This window comes from Schistocerca nitens, chromosome 9, assembly GCF_023898315.1.
Source record: "Schistocerca nitens isolate TAMUIC-IGC-003100 chromosome 9, iqSchNite1.1, whole genome shotgun sequence".
NCBI classification, from domain to species: domain Eukaryota; kingdom Metazoa; phylum Arthropoda; class Insecta; order Orthoptera; family Acrididae; genus Schistocerca; species Schistocerca nitens.
The window spans coordinates 239699338-239726616 of NC_064622.1; the positions used below are offsets into that span (position 1 = coordinate 239699338).

General features: G+C 36.9%; 1 protein-coding gene across 1 annotated transcript in view; it reads right to left on the reverse strand.

Moving 5' to 3' along the window:
* The window catches only part of LOC126204155 (xanthine dehydrogenase-like), a 316025-nt gene that overhangs the window by 203910 nt on the left and 84836 nt on the right, over window positions 1-27279 (reverse strand). The window contains 1 exon segment of the mRNA XM_049938563.1: window positions 3055-3248. Within this exon segment, the coding sequence (XP_049794520.1) occupies window positions 3055-3248 (194 nt within the window).

The window sequence follows — 27279 nt, forward strand, 5'->3', positions numbered from 1 at the left end:
TGCCAGATGCAACTCGTGCATAAAGGAATGGTGAAGCCACTTCAAAAATGGACGAATGTTAGTGGACAGCTAACTGCATTCAGGCTTACCCTCAACAATTGAAATACAAATATCACTGACCAAGTGAGGACTTTGGTCAAAGTAGAGTGTCATCTCATAGTACTTGCAAATGAGGAAGGGGTAAGAACTGGATGAGAAAATTCAATTCTGACTGTTGATTTGTGCATGAGGAGAATGTCTACAAAATTCACATAAAAACTGCTGACAAAATTGGGGAAGAAATACCCCCCAGAAACTGCATGACATGTTGGACAATGCAAATGGAAACTGAAACTTTTTTAATGCTGTGATCACAGGGGAGGAGACATTAGTTTATGGTTCAGTTATCACAGTGAACATATTTGACAGTAAAAGCACAGCAGATCTACAGCAATGTCAATGTCATGTTGACTGTTTTCTTCAAATCTCATGGGATGATGCACCATGATTATGAGTCTCAAGGCCAAAGCATCACAAAGGAATACCAACTGGAGGTCCTTTATCACCTTTGTGATGTTGTGCAGTTCAAATAACTGGATCTGTGGGTAGCAAAATTTTGGTAACTCTATCATGATACTGCATCCGTCCATTCAACACATATTCAAATTGTCCTCACCAATACAATTTTACTGCAGTTAGTTAGGCAGCCTATTCCCCTTCTATGGTTCTGTATGACTTTTGGCTGTTTCCCAAGCTAAAAATGGCACTGAAAGGAACACGGTTTGAGTCAAGAAAAGGCATAATCCAGAAAGCAATGTCCTCCTAACTGATCACTGTTGCAAAGAACACATTCCAGAAGTGTTTCTAAAAATGACACGAGCAATAGGAGAAGTGTGTGCATTGTATAGGAACTACATTGCAGGGGATTACAGTGCTGTACCTCCAAATTAATAAATGTATTTTTGCCAACCAAAGGTCCAATACTCTTGTAACACCCCTTGTGTATTGTGAGTTGATGATGTGAAATTTTTGGGAATACATCTTTGTGATGATCTCAAATGAGATACACATATTCAGTCTCTGACAGGTAAAATTTCATCTATTTGCTATATGCTGAGGATACTGAACTTGAGCAGTAATAAAGAAGCAGTACTGCAGGCATATCATGCACATTTCCAATCTGCAATCACATATGGAATCTTATCCTGGGGAAATTCACCAAGTAGCCAAACTACAATCAAAAGACAAAAATGAGCTGTTAGAATCATCTGTAACAAGAAGAGGCAAAATTCACATCTTTCTCTTTCCCAAACATTAAGATCCCCAACCATCCACCCTTGTGTCTACATGAAGCAATAGTCTTTGTAAGAGAATATTTAACAGCATACAATGCTTATAAACAAAACAGCCCTGTACATAACCATGACATAATAAATCGCAATAATACTCACATCTCTTATGTCAGAAAAGTGTTAAACATAGTGCAACACTCTAACGTTCTGATGACTTACAGTGTGAGTGTGGGTCTGAGTTACACTGATTTATTTCCCCACACCACATTCCACTTCTTTATGAGATGAGTTACTTGGGATTTGCAGCCACACTTCTCTACTGGATAGCTGGCTGCTGGAAACTCTCTTGACTACTTCTCTGTCAAATAATTCTAGGTACAGGAACTTTCAAGCCTCTTTCTACTTATAAAATGAGTAGGCATACAAACTTTCCTTTTCATCAGTTAACAATGTATTTGACTTTCATGCACAATATAATTCACACTTTCGACATACATATGTAAGTTTCTTAAGTATCTGATACTGTCGAGCATTAGAAACAAAATTAGTTACAGTTAAAAGAAAGTTTGCTTGACTACCGTGACTTCCTTAAAATGAATCAGAAAATACATCTTGACTCTACCAAGGCTGACTCAAGAGTCCATAATAGTACTTTTTCAACTGTTCTTGTTATAACTAACAATAGTCAATGACACAATAAGCACAGAGCAGCATGTAAACTCAATGGTTCTTCATTACACACTCACTAACACATCTATGGATTGTTTGTAAGGTACTTGTTGGTGCCGTTCAGCCACCACGTCTACTTTCTTCCCGCAACTGATTTTAAACCTGCACACATAAACATGTGATGCACAGTAGCTAGGTCTCTACCATCCCTCACTCATATCTAGAGTATTGTGAGTTCAAGATGGTAGAAGGCTGAGTGGTTCTAGATTTTACACAGAAATTCTTGAATCACTACAACACAGTTGCACATAGTGCACCTCCTATCTAGCATAAAAATAATGAGTAAAGAAAGCCTGTTCAAATAAAAAAGCTAAAGCTATTTCTGATGAACCACAATTTCTACTTGGTTTATGAATTTGTCAGTGAGTGAAGTGTAAAACAGTATCTTACTTCTAAGTAAAACTACTAGTCATAGCAAATATTACCTCTATATGAGAAATATAATATAGCAAACAGATATAGTAAATGCAACCATACATATGTACTGTTGAACACTATTGTCTAGTAAATGTCACTAAGATTGAATGTGTAATCATGATTAATTTCTGTATTGTCTTTATGCATAAATGTGTTCATATGGATGTATTGTCTGTGGGAATCATTTGTGAGATATCAAACACAAAAGTAGCAAATGTTAGTCATGTTGAATGTGAAATCATGGTAAGTTTCTGTATTGCCCTTCTGTGAAAAATTTTTAATGTTTACCTCTGCATTATATTTTGACTCATCCTATATATGCGCAAGATGTCACAAGACCAAATAAAAATAAATAAGTAAATAAATAAATACATTCCATGAAGGAGTTGCCATTACCATATTCCTAGTTATGGTAGAGAATTTTTAAGCCTTCTGTTACATCTTAGAGCTTGTAAGCCAGTGTACTATATAGTAATAGTATAGTATAGTAATATATGTAATAAACATCAATAAAATAATTTTGGATATCACATCAGTAAGACAAGTGTGCTTCCAGCAGCTGGGTGCTGCAAATAATAACTTATGAAATGGATTGCATACAAAAGATAAATGTAAGGAAAGATTTTTTTCTACTAACCATGAGCTGTGTTACCCGCTACCAGCATATATTTTTTATCAGACTTTGTACCAAGAACAAGGAAAATATCATCAATGTGTCCAACTTTAAACCACTCTGCATGTTGTGTTTCCAAATGTAGTGTTGAGAGCACTTTCTGTTGATCACATTTGTCATTATCATTGGCACAGTTTTCATTACATGGTTTCCCACTTCTTCCACAAATATTTGGTATTATATTCTGAAAGAAATATAGTCTTTACCGTGAACTATTCTAAAAATGCAGATACAGCACTCAGGTAATTAGTTTGCTATATTCTACTGTGTATTTTAAGATATTTAAAGTATTCAGTTATTATGTCAAAATTTCACTAGCAAATTAAATACATAAGGGGTGATCAAAAAGCTTCCATTTGAGAGCATCGCTGCGGCATATATGCAATATAATACAACTTCAGTGCAGATATATCAACACCAACATACAGGAAAGCAATTTGTGTGGCACTTGTACCTTTCCGACATGCATGCAGTAAACATGTAAATACGGACCATGGCAACTTTGAAGGACAGTCACTGGTAGATGTCCATCAGAGAATGAAGAATGTTTATGGAGCAGCAAGTCTGTCAAAAACCACCAATGTGGAATGATGCACCAAGTTCCCAGTTGTTTGTGGCTCAACACAAGACACTAGTTGATCAGGGAGGCAAGCCTCATCTATAATGGAGAATTGGGAGACCCTCAAGCACCCACCCAATAATCCTTATCTCTCAATATCTGATTATCCTTTCTTCAGTTCCTTAAAAAAAGGCCTTGAAGGGTCAATGATTCCTGTCAGATGAGGGTGTGCAGCAAACAGTTATGGACTTCTTCAGACAGCGGGACACAGTGTACCGACAAAAGATCTCTTCTACCTGGTGCATTAGCTGTTTGCTCACAGCTATTTTTCAAATTGGCGTATTGATTCTGGATGGTACAGCATTTGAATAGTTTTTTGATTGGCATTTATAGTTTTCTCCATAGGAGAGACATTACTAAAGTGGGTCTGAGTGCAACTGATGTGCTACCAACAGGAAAGTACGAGGTGGAATCCAAAAGTTTTGGGACTGGTGTTGCCATCTGGAAAGTAGGAGTAGTAGATCTTTGCACCGCTAGATGGCAAGACCTGCATATCTGATGAGTCATTGTGCAGAATGGCATTCAGCTGGGAGGATGTGTTGCATGTCCACAGTGATTTCTGTAATACTCTGGGTTTGGTGTGTGGCGATTTTATGATGGATCTGCAAACACAACAGTGTGTGTGTATCAAATTCTGTGTGAATCTCGGGAAAAGTGCTACGGAGACGTACAGTTATAACCTAGAGACAAAGCAACAATCATCGCGGTGGAAGAGCCTGGGCTCTTCAAGACCCAAAAAAAAAAGACGGGTGAAGTGCAAAGTGAAGAGGATGATCATCGTTTTCTTTGATACCGAGGGAATTGTGCACAAAGAATTTGTCCCACCTAACCAAACAGTGAATTCCACATACTACTGTGCATGCAGCTTTACTGTTTGATTAAATGATGATGGCATCCTCTTGGGTAAAATATTCTGGAGGTAAAATAGTCCCCCATTCAGATCTCTGGGAGGGGACTACTCAGGAGGACGTTGTTATCAGGAGAAAGAAAACTGGCTTTCTACGGATCAGAGTGTGGATGTCAGATCCCTTAATCAGGCAGGTAGGTTAGAAAATTTAAAAAGGGGATGGTTAGATATAGTGGGAATTAGTGAAGTTCGGTGGCAGGAGGGACAAGACTTTTGGTCAGGTGAATACAGGGTTATAAATACAAAATCAAATAGGGTAATGCAGGAGTAGGTTTAATAATGAATAAAAAAAAATAGGAGTGCAGGTAAGCTACTACAAACAGCATAGTGAACACAATATCGTGGCCAAGATAGACACAAATCCCACGCCTACTACAGTAGTACAAGATTATATGCCAACTAGCTCTGCAGATGATGAAGAAATTGATGAAATGCATGATGAGATAAAAGAAATTATTCAGGTAGTGAAGGGAGACGAAAATTTAATAGCCATGGGTGACTGGAATTCGACAGTAGGAAAAGGAAGAGAAGGAAATATAGTAGGTGAATATGGAATGGGGCAAAGAAATGAAAGAGGAAGCCGCCTTGTAGAATTTTGCACAGAGCATAACTTAATCACAGCTAACACCTGGTTCAAGAATCATGAAAGAAGGTTGTATACATGGAAGAACCCTGGAGATACTAGAAGGTTTCAGATAGATTATATAATGGTAAGACGGAGATTTAGGAACCAGTTTTAAATTGTAAGACATTTCCAGGGGCAGATGTGGACTCTGACCACAATCTATTGGTTATGAACTGTAGATTAAAACTGAAGGAACTGCAAAAAGGTGGGAATTTAAGGAGATGGGACCTGGATAAACTGAAAGAACCAGAGGTTGTACAGAGTTTCAGGGAGTGCATAAGGGAACAATTGACAGGAATGGGGGAAAGAAATACAGTAGAAGAAGAATTGACAGGAATGAAAAAGTGAAGGCAGCAGAGGATCAAGTAGGTAAAAAGACAAGGGCTAGTAGAAATCCTTGGGTAATAAAAGAAATATTGAATTTAATTGATGAAAGGAGAAAATACAAAAATGCAGTAAGTGATGCAGGCAAAAAGGAATACTAACGTCTCAAAAATGAGATCAACAGGAAGTGCAAAATGGCTAAGCAGGGATGGCTAGACCACAAATGTAAGGATGTAGAGGCTTATCTCATGGGGGGTAAGATAGGTATTGCCTACAGGAAAATTAAAGAGCTCAGATGGAAACCCAGTTCTAAGCAAAGAAGGGAAAGCAGAAAGGTGGAAGGAGTATATAAAGGGTCTATACAAAGGAGATGTACTTGAGGACAATATTATGGAAATGGAAGAGGATGTAGATGAAGATGAAATGGGAGATATGATACTGCATGAAGAGTTTGACAGAGCACTGAAAGACCTAAGTTGAAACAAGGCCCCAGGAGTAGACAACATTCCATTAGAACTACTGACAGCCTTGGGAGAGCCAGTCCTGACAAAACTCTACAATCTGGTGAGCAAAATGTATGAGACAGGCGAAATACCTTCAGACTTCAAGAAGAATATAATAATTCCAACCCCAAAGAAAGTAGTTGTTGACAGATGTGAAAATTACCAAACTATCAGTTTAATAAGTCAAGCTGTAAAATACTAACGCGAATTCTTTACAGATGAACGGAAAAACTGTAGAAGCTGACCTCGGGGAAGATCAGTTTGGATTCTGTAGAAATGTTGGACCATGTGAGTCAATAATGACCCAACGACTTATCTTACAAGAAAGATTAAGGAAAGGCAAACCTACATTTCTAGCATTTGTAGACTTAGAGAAAGCTTTTGACAATGGTGACTGGAATATTCTCTTTGAAATTCTGAAGGTGGCAGGGGTAAAATACAGGGAGCGGAGCGAAAGGCTATTTACAATTTGTACAGAAACCAGATGGCAGTTATAAGAGTCGAGGGACATGAAACGGAAACAATGGTTGGGAAGGGTGTGAGACAGGGTTGTACCCTCTCCTCGATGCTAATCAATTCATATATTGAGCAAGCAGTAAAAGAAAAGTTTGGAGTAGGTATTAAAATCCATGGAGAAGAAATAAAAACTTCGAGGTTTGCCAATGGGAAGAGCAGTTCAACGGAATGGACAGTGTCTTGAAAGGAGGATATAAGATGAACATCAACAAAAGCAAAATGAGGATAATGGAATGTAGTCGAATTAAATTGGGTGATGCTGAGGGAATTAAATTAGGAAATGAGACACTTAAAGTAGTAAAGGAGTTTTGCTATTTGGGGAGCAAAATAACTGATGTAGAAAGGATATAAAATGTAGACTGGCAATGGCAAGGAAAGCGTTTCTGAAGAAGAGAAATTTGTTAACATCGAGTATTGATTTAAGTTTCAGGAAGTCATTTCTGAAAGTATTTGTATGGAGTGTAGCCATGTATGGAAGTGAAACATGGACGATAACTAGTTTAGACAAGAAGAGAATAGAAGCTTTCAAAATGTGGTGCTACAGAAGAATGCTGAATGTTAGATGGGTAGATCACATAACTAATGAGGATGTATTGAATAGAATTTGGGAGAAGAGGAGTTTGTGGCACAACTTGATCAGAAGAAGGGATCAGTTGGTAGAACATGTTCTGAGGCATCAAGGGATCACCAACTTAGTACTGGAGGGTAGCGTGAAGGGTAAAAATCGTAGAGGGAGACCAAGAGATGAATACACTAACCAGATTCAGAAGGATGTAGGCTGCAGTAGGTACTGGGAGATGAAGAAGCTTGCACAGGATAGAGTAGCATGGAGAGCTGCATCAAACCAGTCTCAGGACTGAAGACCACAACAACAACTACAACAACAACAGCTGTGACATTTTGCGACGGCTCCGTGAAAACGTGCGGCGGCGACGGCCCGAACTTTGTCATCAAGGGATCTGGCTGCTGCATCATAACAACATGCCCTATCACACATCCTTGCTCACCGGGACCTTTTTTGCAAAAAACAACATGGCGTTTGTACCCTACCCACCATACTTGCCAGATTTGGCACCATGCGACTTCGCACTATTCCCAAAACTGAAAATGAAGTTGAAAAGCCGTTGGTTCGACACTCTAGAGAGTATTCAAGAAGCACCACTGGTGGTGATAAACACCCTCAAAGAACAGGGCTTCCAGAAAATGTTTGACCAGTGGCCGAAGCACTGGGACCATTGTGTACATGCAGAAGGAAACTACTTCGAGGGTGATGGTGACCATTAGTCCAAAGGTAAAGTTTTCAACAGATGGCAGCACCAGCTGCAAAAATTTTGGATAGCACATCGTATGTTTGTCAAAGTGTAAGAATAGAACGACTGAGTCACAGGAATCTTATGAAACATATATTGCTCATTAATAAACTATGAAAAATGATATGCAGCCCTAAAAGTACAATGCTGGACATTGAAATTGCAACACAATGATGGTTGCATGCAACAAACGTCAAACTGACATGAAATGTAGTTTAGCATTTCAGTGCAAAAGCATAAGGTAAATAGCAGTAACCAGATCTACGTTCTGTATATAAGGAAAGAGCACACAATGAGTTTTTTGTTCAGGAATTACATTTTAATATTGGATGCTTATTACAAGATTGAGTTTTACCTTGTCGGAGAAGCAGAAACATCAATCAGCATGTGTCAAAATTTGACAGAGGCAGAATTATGATCTGTCAAGTCTGCAGTTTATTGCTCTACAATATCGATGCTCACACTGGTCGGGATCCAATGGCTGACATGGGAGTGCAGAACTGATGGATTTGTAATGGTCATACTCAGTATCACATATCATCTTAGTGATATGACATAACAGACATATTGTTTTCTTACATGAAAAGTACTCACAGTTGCAAATATGGACAACCATCAGCTGTATAATGAAATTATGTCAATAAAAATTTGGGATGGACTAGAACTAGAACCTGAATTTCCTGCTTATCGTGAGTGGTGGCACCATTGGGTTGTCCAAGCTTGACTCACAGCCAAGCCCAAACTTCCATAAGTCATTAACCATGTGCCTACACCCTGTTCTCATGGTACCATTTTGTATATTCCCATACAGGGGAGACATTTTACTTGAATATCACTTGCCTAGTGTTGGTGGATAAATATGATATTGCAGGGACTGTGTTACTCCACATTATGATGCAATGTTTTTTTTGGACAGGCATATATACATGATGTATGGAAGTTGGGGTCTGGTAGTAAGTCATACTCAAATAGTCTAATGGTAAGGAAACTGCTCCCAACAAGCAGGAAATCTGGGTTTGAATCCTTGTCTGGCACAAATTTTCGCTGCCACCATTCTGTTATATAGCTGATGGTTGTCCATATTTGCAACTGTGACTACATTTCATGTACTTCAAATGGTTTTAGTCACTGTACTGCCTATTCCTTTGGACATACATGCATATCTGAAGGAATATTGCATTGTAATTTGGAATAATACATGCACTGCAATTTCATATTTATCCATCAGCATGGGATGAGCGACTTTCAAGTAAGCTTTCTCTCCTGTATGGAAACATACATAACGGATGTACGAGTACAGGTTGTAGATACAAGACTGATGACAATGGAAGTTTGGGTCTGGCTGTGAGTCATACTTCAATAGTCTAATGATAAGGCAACGCTTGGCATAACTTGGAAATCTGGTTTTGAGTCCTAGTCTGGCTCAAATTTTCATTGTCATCATTCCATTATATAGTTTATGGTTGTTGATATTTGTAACTGTGAATACATTTCATGTATAATGGCTGTGGTTGCCTCAGTGCCAGTTGCTTCCAACATGCATCTATGTCCAAAGGAAAATTCCTTCATAATTTAGAATAACACAGACACTGCAGTGTTATATATTTCTTTTGGTCATACAGCCATGCCAATACATTAAGTGTCTGCCACTGTAGCTGAGTGGACAGTGTGCCAGCTTGTCATGCCAGGATGCCTGGGTTTGATTCCCAGCTGGGTTGGAGATTTGCTTCATTCAGGGACTGGATGTTTGTGTCGTATTCATGATCCTCACTTCATCTTTATCAACATGCAAGTCATTGAAGTGGCATCGACTCAAAAGACTTGCACCAGTTATTCAGGTCTAATCGCTGGGAAGCTCCCGCGACATGATTTTTCAATACCTTAAGTCAAGAGATGGGCTTGTTTGCAACAAAATATGTATCCATACTGACAGTGCGATGATGTTTGGAACATCTTGGACTGTCTTCACAGTGATCATTGTTGTAGCTTCCATTGACACTGGTGCAGAGAGAGAGATGCACTGAAAGTAATGTGGCCAGTGACTAAGCTCTACATGGGGGAAGCACTATGTTATCTTTTCATATGTGTCCTGGTTCTACATACAGCATCACAATGGTGTATCTGAGTATGGAGTCTCCATGGAGAAAAACATTTCTACATTGTATCCCTTTTCACTGTATAGGACAAGCTCCTTGTGTGTTGCTATGGATTACTATTGAGTAATCAACATAATATATTGTATTGTCAGTACAGGTAATGGTACAATGGCATGAATGGTCTCAGAAAGTTAAACGTGTATTTAAATCCACATATTTCATTAAAGGTCTTCAAATTTTCTTGTATTTGCTTATCGAGTTCTAGCACAGTGATTTTACTTTCACGCATGAGGAAAATTCTACTGAAATCTTTTTATAGCCACAACCTTGTACATCTTCTTTCTTGACTGTATCACCTAAATTTTAAATTAATGAACTTTTCTTCTCAGCATTGCTTGACGAGGAGGACTATACTTAATTTTCTTTCATTTGCAACTGTATTATTACTATAAGTCACATGTGATACATTACAGTTGACATATTTCTCACCACTGTGCCCCATAACTTTTGTTTGTTATGTAGAAATGTCTTTTGGTGTAGCAATTTCACTAGCACTCGAAAAAAAAAAAAAAAAAAAAAAAAAAGCCTAAATAACACACTATACAGTTCATAAGACTTCATGAAATAACACATCTTTACTGAGCAACACTCTGCAATGTGAAGTAGTGTATTGTCTCATAATAATTATTTTTAACAACATCTCTGCTATGTGGTGAGTTTCAACTCTCCTTTTCATACTACTGTTACATTCCAGCCTGGATTTTCCATTGTTTAATAATTATTCCTAGACACAGAATATTTATGCTCAAGGCACCTAAAACTCTCCAGTCATTTTCCTTCACTGATCTTTCTCCCCTTCAACTTTTCTACCAGAAGAAGGAGCCACTGACTCGAAAAGCTTATAAAAGTTAAACCCTTTTGCGTATTAGTTCCCCTGCTGGTGTTTGGTGAGTACTTTTTGATATATGCATTTACATTAGTGTACTCACTGTGCAACACAATATTAATCTCTTACAAGTCTCTTTATTTTCTTCTCTAAGGCATTTTTTGGATTACTGTTGGTCATGCTGCTTCCTCAGCTCTCACTGCACTCTCTTCATTCTGAGTGTTGGTTACCTCAGCAATGCAAACGGTTAGCAATCATGAAAAGATTATCCAGCTTGGTGCCTTGTCAGCACTGGGTGGAAATATCTTGTCCTTAAACAAATGATGGCTTGTGTGGAGTTACAGAGCTGAAGAGTACCCAACACACAGCATACCAGCTGCACAATGCTGTCTGGTAAGTATCCCCTTCATCCTCTTCATTTTTAATCATAGCCTTTTGTGTTCAGGAAACTCCTTAGAATGTGTATTTGTTTGTTGTTGACGCACCAGTCACCAGTTTTTAGTGACACCTCTCTTTTCACTTGACATAACACTATGGCAATTACATAAGTGCTTTTTCATGTAGCATTTGCTTGCACCTTTTGTACCTCTTGTGGCAGGGAAGGGTTCAGTTCTCTTTGTACTGTTATTACATTCACATAGTTCAATCCACCAACCTTGATAGGTTTTGTTGTCTGCTCATTCTCCCTTCACTCTGTCATAACAGGTACTATCTGGGTGGTGCAAAGCAGTGTTAAAGAAATTACCATCCAAATCGCCAGATTGAGGCCACATAACTTTAGTTAAAAATCAGTTACTGACAGATCATGAACAATATAAAGTGATTGGGTTCCACCTTCTTGTAGCAAGATATTTAAAGTTCTGTTGACCATTTATTTCCACTAAGACTTATGAAATGGCTATCAAGTCCATACTTACATCTGCACTAATATTGTCTCTGCAACTTTAAAGTTACAAAAATATGCTACACATAGTCACATGAAGGTAGGCAGAACTTTTGAAATTTTGCCTGAATATTATTCATGATCTAAATAGTGAGTGACTCATAACTTAACATGAGTTAAACATTTGGTCAATTCAGTGGTCTTCCTTCACATAGGTGCTCACCATAGTATTCTGTCACAAATGCAAAACATGCCATGTGGATTTTCTAAGGTCAGCCAGAATATTTCATACACTGCTATCTTTCACATGGAAGCACATAACATTAACAAATGCTCACTAAAATCCATTCTATTCAAGTTGCCTTCTGTTAGTGATAACCAAACCGAAGTTACATCTCTAATTATTCATTTTACGTACTAATCAACAATCTAACATGATTTGTTTGGTACAATTATTTTGAAGCAGCTACCTACATAGTGTTCCTGTACAGAGAGCAACCCTCTCTCCATACAGGATGTCCTCAATTCTGACTGGCTACTAATCTGAATAACCAAACAGATTATTCTTTCTAGATGATTTTCATGGCAGAATTGTCTCTCATTCAGTTAAAATTTAGAAGGTAATTTTATGTAAGTCAAACTTCATTTTATTACATTAGATTTTATTATAAACCAAATAAAGTATGAAATAATTCAAATGTTAATTATCAAACTTATTTTGTTCTTAACTTCATTTCTGGTAGCCTTTTAGAAAAGCATGCTCACTCAGAAATCTGTCACATAACTGATGATTCTTCCCAGGATTTTTTCTCATGGTTTGGATTTCACACAGTTCACAAAATAAAATATTTAGCATTTTAATATGTCCCTTATTCACTCTCTCAGTCTCTTCCTTCCACTCACATAACAAAATATAACTTAATATTAATTTTAAGACTTTTTAATATTACATCAAACAAAAATTACAAAAATTATAAAATGAAAGATTCTTGTCAGATTTTTGGAGCCAAAATTTTCACAGTAGGTTAGTCTATGGCCATTAATTGAGCAATTTTGAAATACCAGAATTGTTTTTTGTGGTTTTTAGGTAAAATTTTCTATCTTTTAAACTATGATTAATAACGAAATTAAATTTAGACAGTATCATTTTAGCAGTAACAAAAAGCACTGCGTTAAGTTTGAGCAAAATTGGAGAATCACTAAGGTAGTTTATTTATATTCGTGGGGAGTATAAATATTCATATCGTAGTATTCTACTGACAGGCTAAGTCACTGCCACAGGCAGCATCTCGTATAGGTGCATCAGCTGAAGTCTAACAAAAGACAAAACAATGTACAAATCTAGTGCAGCTACCAGACAGGAGGCACTAAAGGTGCCATACTTTACTGCCCCTATTATAACCTGGAATAACTTGCTATGCTACACATCCACTAAGAACCTAAAATTATTTTAAGTGCATTTGATGTTCATATAAAGGACAGATTATAATAGATTTCACAACTGAATTCAGCAAAATAAAAAAATTAAATGTGAACCTTTTTTAACCAAACTTTTTCCTACCTACAATTTTTCAAGTGAACCAAATATGTATGACACACTTCATTCTTTACATTAAATATTAAGTTTCTGAGGCTTGGAATTGATAGCATTACATTGAAATTAATTTACAACCATTTTTAACAAAAAAATATTTTTAACATAATTATGCATTTTATCTGTTTGTAAAACAATATTTTAATGAACATACTACCTTTGCAAATTTAAAATTTTTCCTGGCTTACTTTTGCTTTAAATAATTACATTTAAAATTTCCACCAGTATTTTTTAGATAAAACACCTCACTTAATGATTAACAGAATCACTATGATGAGCATCCTCAAAACCTATGACATTACTGTACAAAATTCACGAACACTGATGTTCAACCCGAAGGGCACAACCTTGTACTGAAAGCATCTTTCCTCAAATAAAAAAGCTGTGTATTTCATAGATTCTGTAACTAAAACTGAAAAGTTATGTTCTTAATAAAACCCCTGGCTTCCTCCACTTCTGGTTCTTCACCACTGTTAGACATTACTCCTTATAATCTATGCACCTCTTCTTCTGCCCATCTGTTTTCATCTTCCAGCATGTCTAACACTCTTTTTCCTATTACAGTGCTTATCCTACAGTTTTGTATTCAATCCTCAACTTCATTACAGTGCATATCTACACTAATAACCTGCTCTGAATCATAATTTTTGTCAGCTATTCCTTGTCACCATGGTTCCTTGAATCACTGTTATGATCCTTACTTTCACGAAAGTCTAATAAGTTTCCTTGAAAGACATGTATTTTTCCAGTATCCCATTCCTCTTCTGCAACTACGGTTCCTACTGTACCAGAACTAAGACTTTCATCTGGTGGTTGTCTTACAAAAGCTTTTGCTAGCAGATTTAACCTGTGCTGTTGCAGGCACCATTACAGACTAGTATTAGTTGCCTCCCTCTCCTATGTTATCATTGACACTGGTATCATATATATGGCAGCATTTGCCACAATACCCAGTCAGCTGACTGCTGTCGCATGAGCTCGATATTCCTGTCTCTGTCATTGTATCTGCTTCATTCAGCACCTCCTCATCCTTGGTGCCTCCTCTAAAATTAGATGTGCCTCACTGATGTTCTCATTTTATCTAATGACAGACCTAAAATCTCTTTTAGCATTTTCCTCCTCCTTTAGGAAATTTCCTGCTCTTCCAGGATAATGAATAAATTTATCACATTTATGGGTGCTGAAATTATCTTCTTTCTCCAGCATCAAGGCAATTTGTTCTCTACCCCTAAAATAATTTGTTCTGTTCTACTTTAGTGCTCTAATACGACAAAGTTGTGACCCACTTTGCACAAATCTCTTGATATTTTCTTTCTTGGGATTGAACTTTACCCCTGACTGGAAATTAGTTAACCCTTCCATTTGCTTTCTCTTGCCCCAATATTCCTCACAGAAAGTGTGTGTAAAACCTTCCACATTGTCATATTTATCTGTGGCTATGGTAAATTGCCCCAGCACAAGCTTCACAAAATTAACATTCTAAGATTTACGAAAAACATCGCCAAAGTCACTCCAAACTTCTTTAGGATGTATGTTCTTGCTAGGATCACATCTTAAAAATTGTCTATGATTGACATATGCAATTTTGGATGATTCTGCTATGCCATTAGATATTACAGGACCACTAGTGTTGGTAAGATTCTTCACCACATTCTCCAGCTTACCATCATGTTCACAGAGTTGTTCACCTACAGTTGTACTGAACTGAGTTAGTTTAGTAAACTTTGCAGCCATTTGCACAACAAATCTCTTACACATGTTTTTCCCTTCTTTAATTTGATTTTCCAAAATGTTATGAGTATTATCACATTGTTTTTCCACAATATTTACTTGATCTTGTACTTTCATTAATTTTGCTATCTCCTGCATATTGCTTAATCTGATCAGTTAATTCACTTTTTACTGTTACAATAGCACAGTTACATTCTTGTTTAACTTTACTAATTTCTTTCTTTACACTCTCATTAGAAAATGAAATGTCATTTTTCCAAAAGTCCCTTAATTTAGAAATTTTGTCTTGTGTTCTAGCTTCAAATCCTGTTCACATGTTACTATTCCCTTGATTAACTTCAGAAACTAACCCATCCCTTTCAGAATGCACAGAATTTTTTACCGCAGTGTTCATTTTCCCAGTTTGTATCATCATACTAGCCAACATTGCTTCAATACTACTTCTCTCTTCATGAGCCCCTGATTCTGGCTTACTTTTCATTTCTGGAATAGCAACAAGTGTAATTTTAAAGTCAACCTCAGATTCTGATTCCCTTTTTACCTCACGAATAGGAATTGGTGTAGAGTTTTCAACCATGTCAAACTTTCCCGCCTCTTTTTTCTTTGAACACAAAATGGTGTAAATTTGACACTGGTTTTGCCCATAGCCTGTTCATTATCTGACCCATCATTAGAAATTATAGAATCTGGTAGGCCACTATCAAATACTTATGACATAAACAAATTAAATTTACCAGAACTTTCATTATCTGCAGGTCTTAACTCTTCCAAAGCAACCTCCACCTTTCGTATATTATTGTGGGATTATCACTTTCTGCCGTATTCTCAAGTTTCTCTGCATGCATGCACACTAAATGAAATGAAAAGTATTAACATTTCACTTTCATCATCCGCATGACAAGGTGATACTTTGGGTCATTTCTCCAGGCTCTATGCCCGACAATCATGATTATGGATCCCCACTATGTCCAGTGCTGCCACCAGCACAGCTTCATGGATGCTGCTGCTATGCACTGCACAATGATCAGCTATCACCGACATCATTAGCTGCCATCTCCTTGAATTGCTCAGGATCTTGATATATCTCAGAAATTCCTAACAAATCTTCTTTGCCTCAATAACCCGGTTAATCGTTCTACTTACTAGTCTGAAAGGTTATTTTCTAATTTGTGGGTTTTACTTTCTCAAGTTTTTTACACTGCTGCTTTTAAAGTTCTCATTTGCATGAACTCTTTTCTTCATATATGCTTGATGCACCAACTGCAGTGGCTTCAGTTCTCTTCATACTATTATCATGTTCACCAGTTCAATCCACCTGCCTTGATAGGCTTTCTGTGTGCTCATTGTCCCTTCACTCTGTCACATTAGGTACTATCTAGGCGGTGTAAAGCAGTTTTGAAAAAATCACCACATAATACCTAACAGATTGAGGCCACAAAACTCTAGTTAAAAGTCAGTTTCTGGCAGCTCATGATAAATATTAAACAATCGGGTTCTACCTTCTTGTAACAAGATTTTTAAAGAGCTACTGACTATTTATTGCCACTAAGACCCATGACATGGCTATCATGTCTGTATTTGTGTCTGCACTAATACAGTCTCTGCACGTTTACAGTTACAAAGATGTGATACTCATAGGCACACGAAAACAGCCAGAAATTTTTATGTTCAGTCTGAATATTATTCATGGTCTAAACAGTCACTGATGAACAACTTTACACAAACTACACATTTGGTCAGCTCAGTGGTCTTTGTTTACAGAGGCCTTGCCATTCTATATCATCATGTGTGCAAAACATGCCACATGTATTTTCTATGTTCAACCAGAATATTTCATACACAATTATCTTTCACACGGAAGCACATAAAATTATGAAACACTCACTAAAATGCTTCCCACTTAAGTAAATTTCTGCTAGCAACAACCAAAATGAATTTATTTCTCCAATTCTTTGTTTTATACACTATTTGCAAAGACCAATCTAACATGATGTGTTCAGTACAATGGTGTGGAAGCAACTCCACATATGGTGTTCTTGTACGATAGCACCCATCTCTCTGCACAGGAATTTCTCAGTTCTTATTGATTATTGATCTGAATAACCAATCAGAAAATTTTTGCTAGTTGATCTCATGGAAAAATTCTGACTTATTCAATCACAATTTAGAAAGTAATTTTATGCCAGCAAAACTTCAATTTATTACTTTACATTTAATTATAGATCAGATGAAGAATGAAGTAATTCCAGAATTAAATAACAAACTTATTCCATTACTAACTTTATTTCTGGTTGCCTTTTACACTAGCATGCTCTATCAGACATATGTCACATGACTCATGGTTCTTCCCAGGAATTTTTCCCGCAGTTTGGATTTCACATAGATCTTCACAAAATAAAACATTTTGAATTGTCATATGTCCATCATTCACTCTCTCAATCACTCCCTCCCACTCACGTAACAAAATTTAAGAGAATGTTAATTTTAAAAGGATTGAATATTACATCAAATAAAAATTATGAAAGTTAAAAAATGAAAGATTCTAGATAACTGAGTTTTAGGAGCTGAACTTTTCATAACAGCTCTATATGACATTGCAAGTTAATCTATTGCCATTACTGGATCAGTTTCGAAATACCAGTATGTCTTTTTGAAATTTTTTGGTAAAATTTTATGTCTTTGAAACTATGATACACAATCAAATGAAATTTATACAGTATCACTTTAGCAATATCAAAAAGCATTGTGTAAGGTTTGAGTTTTTAGTGTTGTACTGTATAGTATATTATAGTTGTAGGTGTAGTATTTGCCTTAGTTCTTGCATAGTTGTTAACTTAGACTTAATGAATATATTGTATATACATAATTCATAACTCACTGTGTTGCATATATAGTCTAAGACTGTTGCTATATGTATTTTTATATCTTCTTGGATACTTGTACATATCTTATAGCTTAATGTATAGATTGTACATATTTTGCTGCTTTAGATAACAGTATTCACTGTATCATAAACTAAAAGTATGCCACACAACTTATGCCTTTGCATATTTATACCCTCTTCAGGGTTATGCTCATAATTTAAACTTATAATTACCCATACATAAATTATTAATAACTATTTTCATATTTCCACTCTTCTCCCTTTTATCCCAGGCCTCACATGTTCTCATCTTCACTGAACAAATTTCTGATTTCCTGATTTATTTGAGATATGCTAACAAATAGCATTCTGGAGGTGGAATTTCCATTATCATCGAACATCTTCAATATAATATTTACCACTCATTGTTTATGTTTTTATCTCTACTAGATTTCAGATGTGTTAATAACAACATCTAATCTCCTATCTAGAAGATGCAAGTCCAGCCTAAACCATGTATTATTTTTTCTTAACAGGTTCAGGAGGGAATCACTACTAAACAATTGCTTAGGTACAAACTTCCAGATGAATAAAGTTTGTCCTAGAAATGCATTTAATTGTTTTCTGTTCTGTAGTTTATAAAAGATTTGCTAGCTACAGTCTATTCTGAATCAGGTAAGACCACTGTGAGAGAGACAATCTGGCACAAAAATTTTATTTTTTCTCTTCCAAATTTGGGCTTTTTAAAATTAACCATAGCACTTTATTGAAGAATTTTTTTAAGTACCCCCCCTAACAAATCTAAATTATCCCTCCATGAGCTCATTGCAGTCAGTATATCACCAACATTAATAGTGATTCTCTTGTGCAGCACAGTCCTGACGCGGTGCAATGCTGCTATAACAACACCCACACTAACATTGAGTATGATAGGTAATATAAAAAAAATATTAACTGTGATCAGAGCATAGAAATGCAAAGTATTTCCTAACTTCCAGTGCAATCACATCTGCCAGTATGAAGAGCACAGATCCAGAGAAGTTAAATATATAACACCATGAAACTTCAAGATTTGTTCATCAGTATATTCCGGGTTAATCCTTACAGGAATAATGATATTCTTAATGGATCGTGCATGAAGTACAAACTGAATACTACCATATGTCTTATGACAGCCACCACTGGGGTGTAATGTAGAGAATTTGAATGTTCTATTATTTGCCAACTTAACATACTTTCTATTTCCTTATTCATCACCTCTTTTTTCACCCAAGGTATTGGGTAAGGATTATACAAAAAGTTTGATGTACATCCATATCCATTTTTGTAACTGTAATCTTTTATAACAACTATTTTCTTTTTTTTTTTTTTACTTTACAAAACATGTATTCATAGTGTATGAGTAATTTGCACAACTCCTTTATTTGGGCCTGAGCTAAGTAACCAGACTCACCAATCTTTTCATTGATTATGTGATGTGGTACTGGGACATCCAACCCCTCCTTGCTTTATTGCTCATTTAATAAAAGTACAGGGTGTTTCAAAATGAATATACGAGTTTTAATGCTTTGTATTACATTCAACTTACTATCATAAATAATACACAAAACGAAAGAGAAACACAAACAGTTTTCCTTACAATTATTCAGTGTGAACACTGATCACACATCGAGTTGATAGGCAAGTTGATCTGAAACATTGATCAATGTGTCAGCAGTAACTGTTGCAATAACACTGTTTTTTAAGTAAGATAGATCAGCTGGTATAGAAGGCACATAAGCATGATTGTGTCAGATTGTGTGTGAATGTGGAGGTCACGCATAAAATTTTGTGTCAACCAGCCCCTTGTGCCCAATCCACCGGTCGGATACAACATCATTTAACCAGTCACGTACTGAATTATGCCAGTGAGGCAGCACACCATCTTGCTCCCAAATAAAGATGTATTGTTCAGCTTTTTCCCATTGAGGCACAGGCCATAACTGTAGCACCTCAAGATGAGAAACATCAGTTACAGCTGATTCACCAAAAAAGAAAGGCCCATAAACTTTCTGTGAGGATATTTCTTGGGGCTAAGCATAAAAGACTAGCACTCGTTCAACACATTTTGCGGTCATTCATTGTCATTTCATACTCTACCCATTGTGCATAGGTATACAAACAAAACTGTTTGAGTTGCTCTTTCATTTGGTGTATTATTTACAATTATAAGTTGAATGTAATAAATGATACAACACCTTAAAACCGGTATGTTCATTTTGAAAAATCCTGTGTTTCAGGATGGACAAGATGAAAACTTACTTTATTTCTATTTCAAGTATGATTTTCCTTTATCATAACAAAATAAATTGATAACATCTCTTTATCAACTTACAAGCAGCATTTACCAGAACCCATGTTGAGATTTGCCTTAACTGTCTGGAAAACTAGATTTCTAGGATACAATTTACTATTAATTTCTTGACTGCAAGTAAATTGAATTTTATTGTAGTATTATTTAAGGTAATAGGAATCCAGGCTTCCAGCTTAACATTTTGTGTCTTTATCAAAACAAGACATGGTTGTCTCACTGGGAGATCCGCGATCGTTCTTTAAGTAAAATATGGCGTTTCAGTCTTCGATCGCTATTCTTTATTTTCAGTAACCGGTTTCGGGCTAGCTGCCCATCTTCAGATCTGTTAGACAATGTTAAAAATGTAATTAATAAGAGAGATACAGTTAGCGATAAAAATATCTTAGTTTACAAAAAGAAATTTTGGAACGTATTAAATGCCAACATACCATATGTTGTAGTTACAGAGTAACTTGTCCGTACAGAACACACAGTTCACTGTCATAAGTAAAGTAAATTTCAATCTGTTAAAACATTATATCGCAGTATTTATGAGTAACCTGATTGGTAACAGTAAAAAGTGCCCTCTACCTATAACAATTGTGCATCTGTCATTATTTCGCCGTATATATTAATGGCGAATATTCTTTTTAATAAAACAATTTTTAAGGTAATAACATATGAATAATCATTTTGAGTGGACCATGAAACGAAAAATTTTTACATTAATTTAAAATTTTTTATAAAGAAAAATAAAATATAATTAAAATGTAGATATTCTTCCGAAAATGTGCGTTTGCTCTTCTTTGTTTTTGATTGGTGGTGGAGTGGAGTGGATTTCCCAACGTGAGAACATATACAACGCCACGCCGAGTCGTCTTGCGCCGCGCCCAATTCACCTCGCCGCCAGTACGCTGAGGGCCGTTCCGCTGTAGCTGTTTCTTACTGGGGCGTGCTGTTGCATTCAAGAGGAAGCCTAAAACAGGTCTTTAAAAATCTCATAATAATTCCTGTGCATAAAATCACTTTGCTCATTAAGTAGTAGGCCTGGGGTTTTTTTGTGATGTGCGTATATTTCAATCTCTTCGAGCACGTTGAGATAGAGACTTTTTGGAGCTTTATGTAGCACCTCCATTTGATCATTTATATTACTCACTTCATGTCTACTCTCTTTTACATGTGTTCCAAATGCTGTTCGATTGCTATGACTGCAATGTTCCCTGTATCGAATTTCAAAATTCCGCCCTGTTTGTCCTATATAATAACTGTCACATTCAGCACATTTAATCTTATACACTCCGGTTTTATTGTATTTCATTTGTTTCGTCGTTGCTGGTTTATGTCTTAATCTGTGTGCCATTTGCCCTTGGTTCTGAAATGCCACTGCGATGTTTTTTGGAAAGCATTTAGCAATTCTTTCCGACACACGCCCTTTGCATGTCAGGGAGACAAACTTCTTCTTAACTTTAATTTTCCTAGAATCGCTACTGATGCCCGCGGATCTGTTTTTGATTTTGTTAAACATACGTGTAACATCTTGTGTCCTGTATCCGTTAGCTGCTGCTACTTGCTTAATAATATCCAGTTCTTTCTGCAACTCATCTTCCTGTAGTGGCAATATGAGGGCTCTGTTGCACATTGCATAAAAGTACGCTCTTTTATGCTGTGCCGGGTGGTGCGACATCGCTACTATGATGCTGTCGGAGCAAGTGTCTTTTCTATAGACGCCGAAAACGTGCTTGCCTCCCTCCTTTCTGACAGTCAAATCTAAATAGTTAATCGCCCCATTGTTTTCCATTTCTAGTGTGAATTGGATTTTTGGATGCTGCTCGTTTAAAACTTTAGTCATTTCCTCTACGTCTTCTTTTTCCCCTTTGAATAATAAAATAGTGTCGTCAACATACCGTCTGTAATAAATTAACTTCTCCTTAATTTCTGGAAAAGAGCTAAAAACTTTGTTCTCAAAGTCATTCATAAAAATTTCAGCTAAAATACCTGATAGACTGTTACCCATAGCTAAACCTTCATCTTGAATAAAAACTTTATCGTTAAAAATAAAACTATTAAAACTCAGTGTGAACTCTAGCATATCTACGAGTTCGACAATTTCACCCATGCTCATTGACTTATTTTTTATCAGGTTTTTCCTTATAATTTGCAAAGTGTCCGGTATTGGTATATTAGTGTAGAGGTTCACGACGTCCAATGAGGCTAGGACTGCATCCTCTGGGATTGCAATGTCCTTCACTTCGTTCGCGAAACACACACTATTTTTTACGTTGTAAACTTGCTCGTATTTATACACCGATTTTAACTTACGGTACAAAGCCCTATTCAAGAGCTCATTAACGGCTTCCTTCCCATTGCAAATAACACGCAATGGGAAGGAAGCCGTTAATGAGCTCTTGAATAGGGCTTTGTACCGTCAGTTAAAATCGGCGTATGAATACGAGCAAGTTTACAACGTAAAAAATAGTGTGTGTTTCGCAAACGAAGTGAAGGACATTGCAATCCCAGAGGATGCAGTCTTAGCCTCATTGGACGTCGTGAACCTCTACACTAATATACCAATACCGGACACTTTGCAAATTATAAGGAAAAACCTGATAAAAAATAAGTCAATGAGCATGGGTGAAATTGTCGAACTCGTAGATATGCTAGAGTTCACACTGAGTTTTAATAGTTTTATTTTTAACGATAAAGTTTTTATTCAAGATGAAGGTTTAGCTATGGGTAACAGTCTATCAGGTATTTTAGCTGAAATTTTTATGAATGACTTTGAGAACAAAGTTTTTAGCTCTTTTCCAGAAATTAAGGAGAAGTTAATTTATTACAGACGGTATGTTGACGACACTATTTTATTATTCAAAGGGGAAAAAGAAGACGTAGAGGAAATGACTAAAGTTTTAAACGAGCAGCATCCAAAAATCCAATTCACACTAGAAATGGAAAACAATGGGGCGATTAACTATTTAGATTTGACTGTCAGAAAGGAGGGAGGCAAGCACGTTTTCGGCGTCTATAGAAAAGACACTTGCTCCGACAGCATCATAGTAGCGACGTCGCACCACCCGGCACAGCATAAAAGAGCGTACTTTTATGCAATGTACAACAGAGCCCTCAGATTGCCACTACAGGAAGATGAGTTGCAGAAAGAACTGGATATTATTAAGCAAGTAGCAGCAGCTAACGGATACAGGACACAAGATGTTACACGTATGTTTAACAAAATCAAAAACAGATCCGCGGGCATCAGTAGCGATTCTAGGAAAATTAAAGTTAAGAAGAAGTTTGTCACCCTGACATACAAAGGGCGTGTGTCGGAAAGAATTGCTAAATGCTTTCCAAAAAACATCGCAGTGGCATTTCAGAACCAAGGGCAAATGGCACACAGATTAAGACATAAACCAGCAACGACGAAACAAATGAAATACAATAAAACCGGAGTGTATAAGATTAAATGTGCTGAATGTGACAGTTATTATATAGGACAAACAGGGCGGAATTTTGAAATTCGATACAGGGAACATTGCAGTCATAGCAATCGAACAGCATTTGGAACACATGTAAAAGAGAGTAGACATGAAGTGAGTAATATAAATGATCAAATGGAGGTGCTATATAAAGCTCCAAAAAGTCTCTATCTCAACGTGCTCGAAGAGATTGAAATATACGCACATCACAAAAAAACCCCAGGCCTACTACTTAATGAGCAAAGTGATTTTATGCACAGGAATTATTATGAGATTTTTAAAGACCTGTTTTAGGCTTCCTCTTGAATGCAACAGCATGCCCCAGTAAGAAACAGCTACAGCGGAACGGCCCTCAGCGTACTGGCGGCGAGGTGAATTGGGCGCGGCGCAAGACGACTCGGCGTGGCGTTGTATACGTTCTCACGTAGGGAAATCCACTCCACTCCACCACCAATCAAAAACAAAGAAGAGCAAACGCACATGTTCGGAAGAATATCTACATTTTAATTATATTTTATTTTTCTTTATAAAAAATTTTAAATTAATGTAAAAATTTTTCGTCTCATGGTCCACTCAAAATGATTATTCATATGTTATTACCTTAAAAATTGTTTTATTAAAAAGAATATTCACCATTAATATATACGGCGAAATAATGACAGATGCACAATTGTTATAGGTAGAGGGCACTTTTTACTGTTACCAATCAGGTTACTCTTAAATACTGCGATATAATGTTTTAACAGATTGAAATTTACTTTACTTATGACAGTGAACTGTGTGTTCTGTACGGACAAGTTACTCTGTAACTACAACATATGGTATGTTGGCATTTAATACGTTCCAAAATTTTTTTTTGTAAACTAAGATATTTTTATCGCTAACTGTATCTCTCTTATTAATTACATTTTTAACATTGTCTAACAGATCTGAAGATGGGCAGCTAGCCCGAAACTGGTTATTGAAAATAAAGAATAGCGATCGAAGACTGAAACGCCATATTTTATTTTGTGTCTTGTTTCCTATGGCTTTTAATATTATGCACTTTTGTGTAGGGAAAACGGCCACACGCATGTCCTTTGGTGTCACATCAAAGAAATTCTTGGGCTATCACAAACACACCTGTATTCAAAATAATATTTCCTATATCTGCATATATATCTGGTTCCAGTTTCCATAACTCATGAAGATAGACGTTGACTGTGGATATTGCATCACAAACACAGTCCCTTTGACTGTTCAGAGATGTCACTAAACCCGCCAAAAGACATAAACAACCATGTTTGAGCAGTGCCTATTAGACAGAGGGGGTCCGACAGCCGATCAATTCCAGTCATTCCACCAGCAAAGAGGTACATGGCTCGTGTTGTCTGTAGTTCAACCATGCCTAGATGGTCAATACTGCAGTTTGATTGTGTCCGCATTGTTATTTTGTGCCAGGAAGGGCTCTCAACAAGAGAGTTGTCCAGGCATCTAGGAGTGAACCAAAGTGATGTTGTTCAGACATGGAGGAGATACAGAGAGACAGGAACTGTCAATGACATGCCTCGCTCTGACCACTCAAGGGCTACTACTGCAGTGGATGACCGCTACCTATGGATTGTGGCTTGGAGGAACACCTATAGCAATGCCACCATGTTGTATAATGCTTTTTGTGCAGCCACAAAATGTCGAGTTATGTCTCAAACTGTGCACAATAGGCAGCATGATGTGCAACTTCACTTCTGACATCCATGGCAAGGTCCATCTTTGCAACCATGACACATTGCAAGGCGGTACAGATGGGTGCAACAACATGCCGAATGGACCTCTCAGGATTGGCATCACGTTCTCTTCGCCAATGAGTGTTGCATATGCCTTCAACCAGAAAATCATTGGAGATGTGTTTGGATGCAACCTGGTCAGGCTGAATGCCTTAGACGCACTGTTCAGTAAGTGCAGCAAGGTAGAGGTTCCCTGCTGTTTTGGGGTGGCATTACGTGGGGCTGATGTACACTGCTGGGGGGTCATGAAATATGCCATAACAGCTGTACGATATGTGAAGGCCATCCTCCAACTGATAGTGCACCCATATCGGCAGCATATTGGCGAGGCATTCGTCTTCATAGACGACAATTCACGCCTCCATCGTACACATCTTGTGAATGACTTCCTTCAGGATAACAACACCGCTCAACTAGAGTGGCCTTCCTGTTCTCCAGACATGAACCCTATCGAACATGCTGGGTATAGATTGAAAGGGGCTGCTTATAAAAAAAGGGAACCACCAACCACTCTGAGGGATCTGCACTGAATCACCGTTGAGGAGTGGGACAATCTGACCAACAGTTCCAGGATGAACTTGTGGATATTATGCCATGATGAATACAGGCATACATCAATGTGAGAGGACATGTTACTGGGTATTAGAGGTACCAGTGGGTACAGCAGTACAGCAATCTGGACCACCACCTCTGAAGATATCACTGTATGGTGGTACAACATGTGCAATGAGCAATAAAAAGGGTGGAAATAATGTTTATACTGATCTCTGTTCCAGTTTCCTGTACTGGTTCCAGAACACTCAGAACTGAGTGATGCTAAACTTTTTTTGATGTGTGTATTAACCATCTAAACTATTTACACTGGATATTCATGAGAATACCACTATGAAAAGTTTGTTCTCCTTGTCTGACTTTATTACTTGAGGCAGTGTTCCTGTGACCATTTTAGTTTCTGTGATAACCATTGTTATTGTTTAGTTTTCCATGAGAGGGTTCACCATACCAGTTTTGACTATTCCAGTTATTATCATTTCTTTAAACGATAGAGTAACCATGATTATATTTATTCTATCCCCTTTTTTGTGCCTTTCCAATTATGTTTAAAGCACAATTGTACATGCCTGTTTCAAAGAGCAATCCCAGATTAGTTTAGCATTATTTTACTGTTTAGTTTAGTTTACTGTTTAGTTTATTGATACATTTAAAGAAGAACAATGAAACACAGTAATGAATAACTAGTGCCCCAGCTATGACATGTGTGTGTATGTGTGTAATAGCTTTATTGAATCTTTCTATCACTTGAGAGTGAGCCATTGCTGGAAACTGGTAGGGTAAATAGCATATTAAAATGCAGCCCTGGTGAATTATTATTACAGCAATATGTATTCATATTAATAAAGTCTTTCTGCTAGACACTTTTACGTCTTCAGATTTTCCTTCAAAATCGATAATAGTTTTGAGATTTTTGAAGGCCGTGTGAGATACTGCAGAAAAAATATGTGAAATGCTTTCACTATCTTTGCAACTTCTGTACTTCCTTACCTATTCTCTCTACTACATGTAATAAATTATTATTAAAATACATGCTATGTTTGAAGCATCATTAATGATCTTCTTTGCACTCTGATAATAAAACTATCTCATTCTGTGACTCATGACCCTACCCCTTAATATGCTGTAATTCATAGAGACATCATTCTCTAGTCAGCTAATGCCTGGTTGCTTTAATAGTTTTTCCTGCATATATTTCAGTAACTTCTGTGA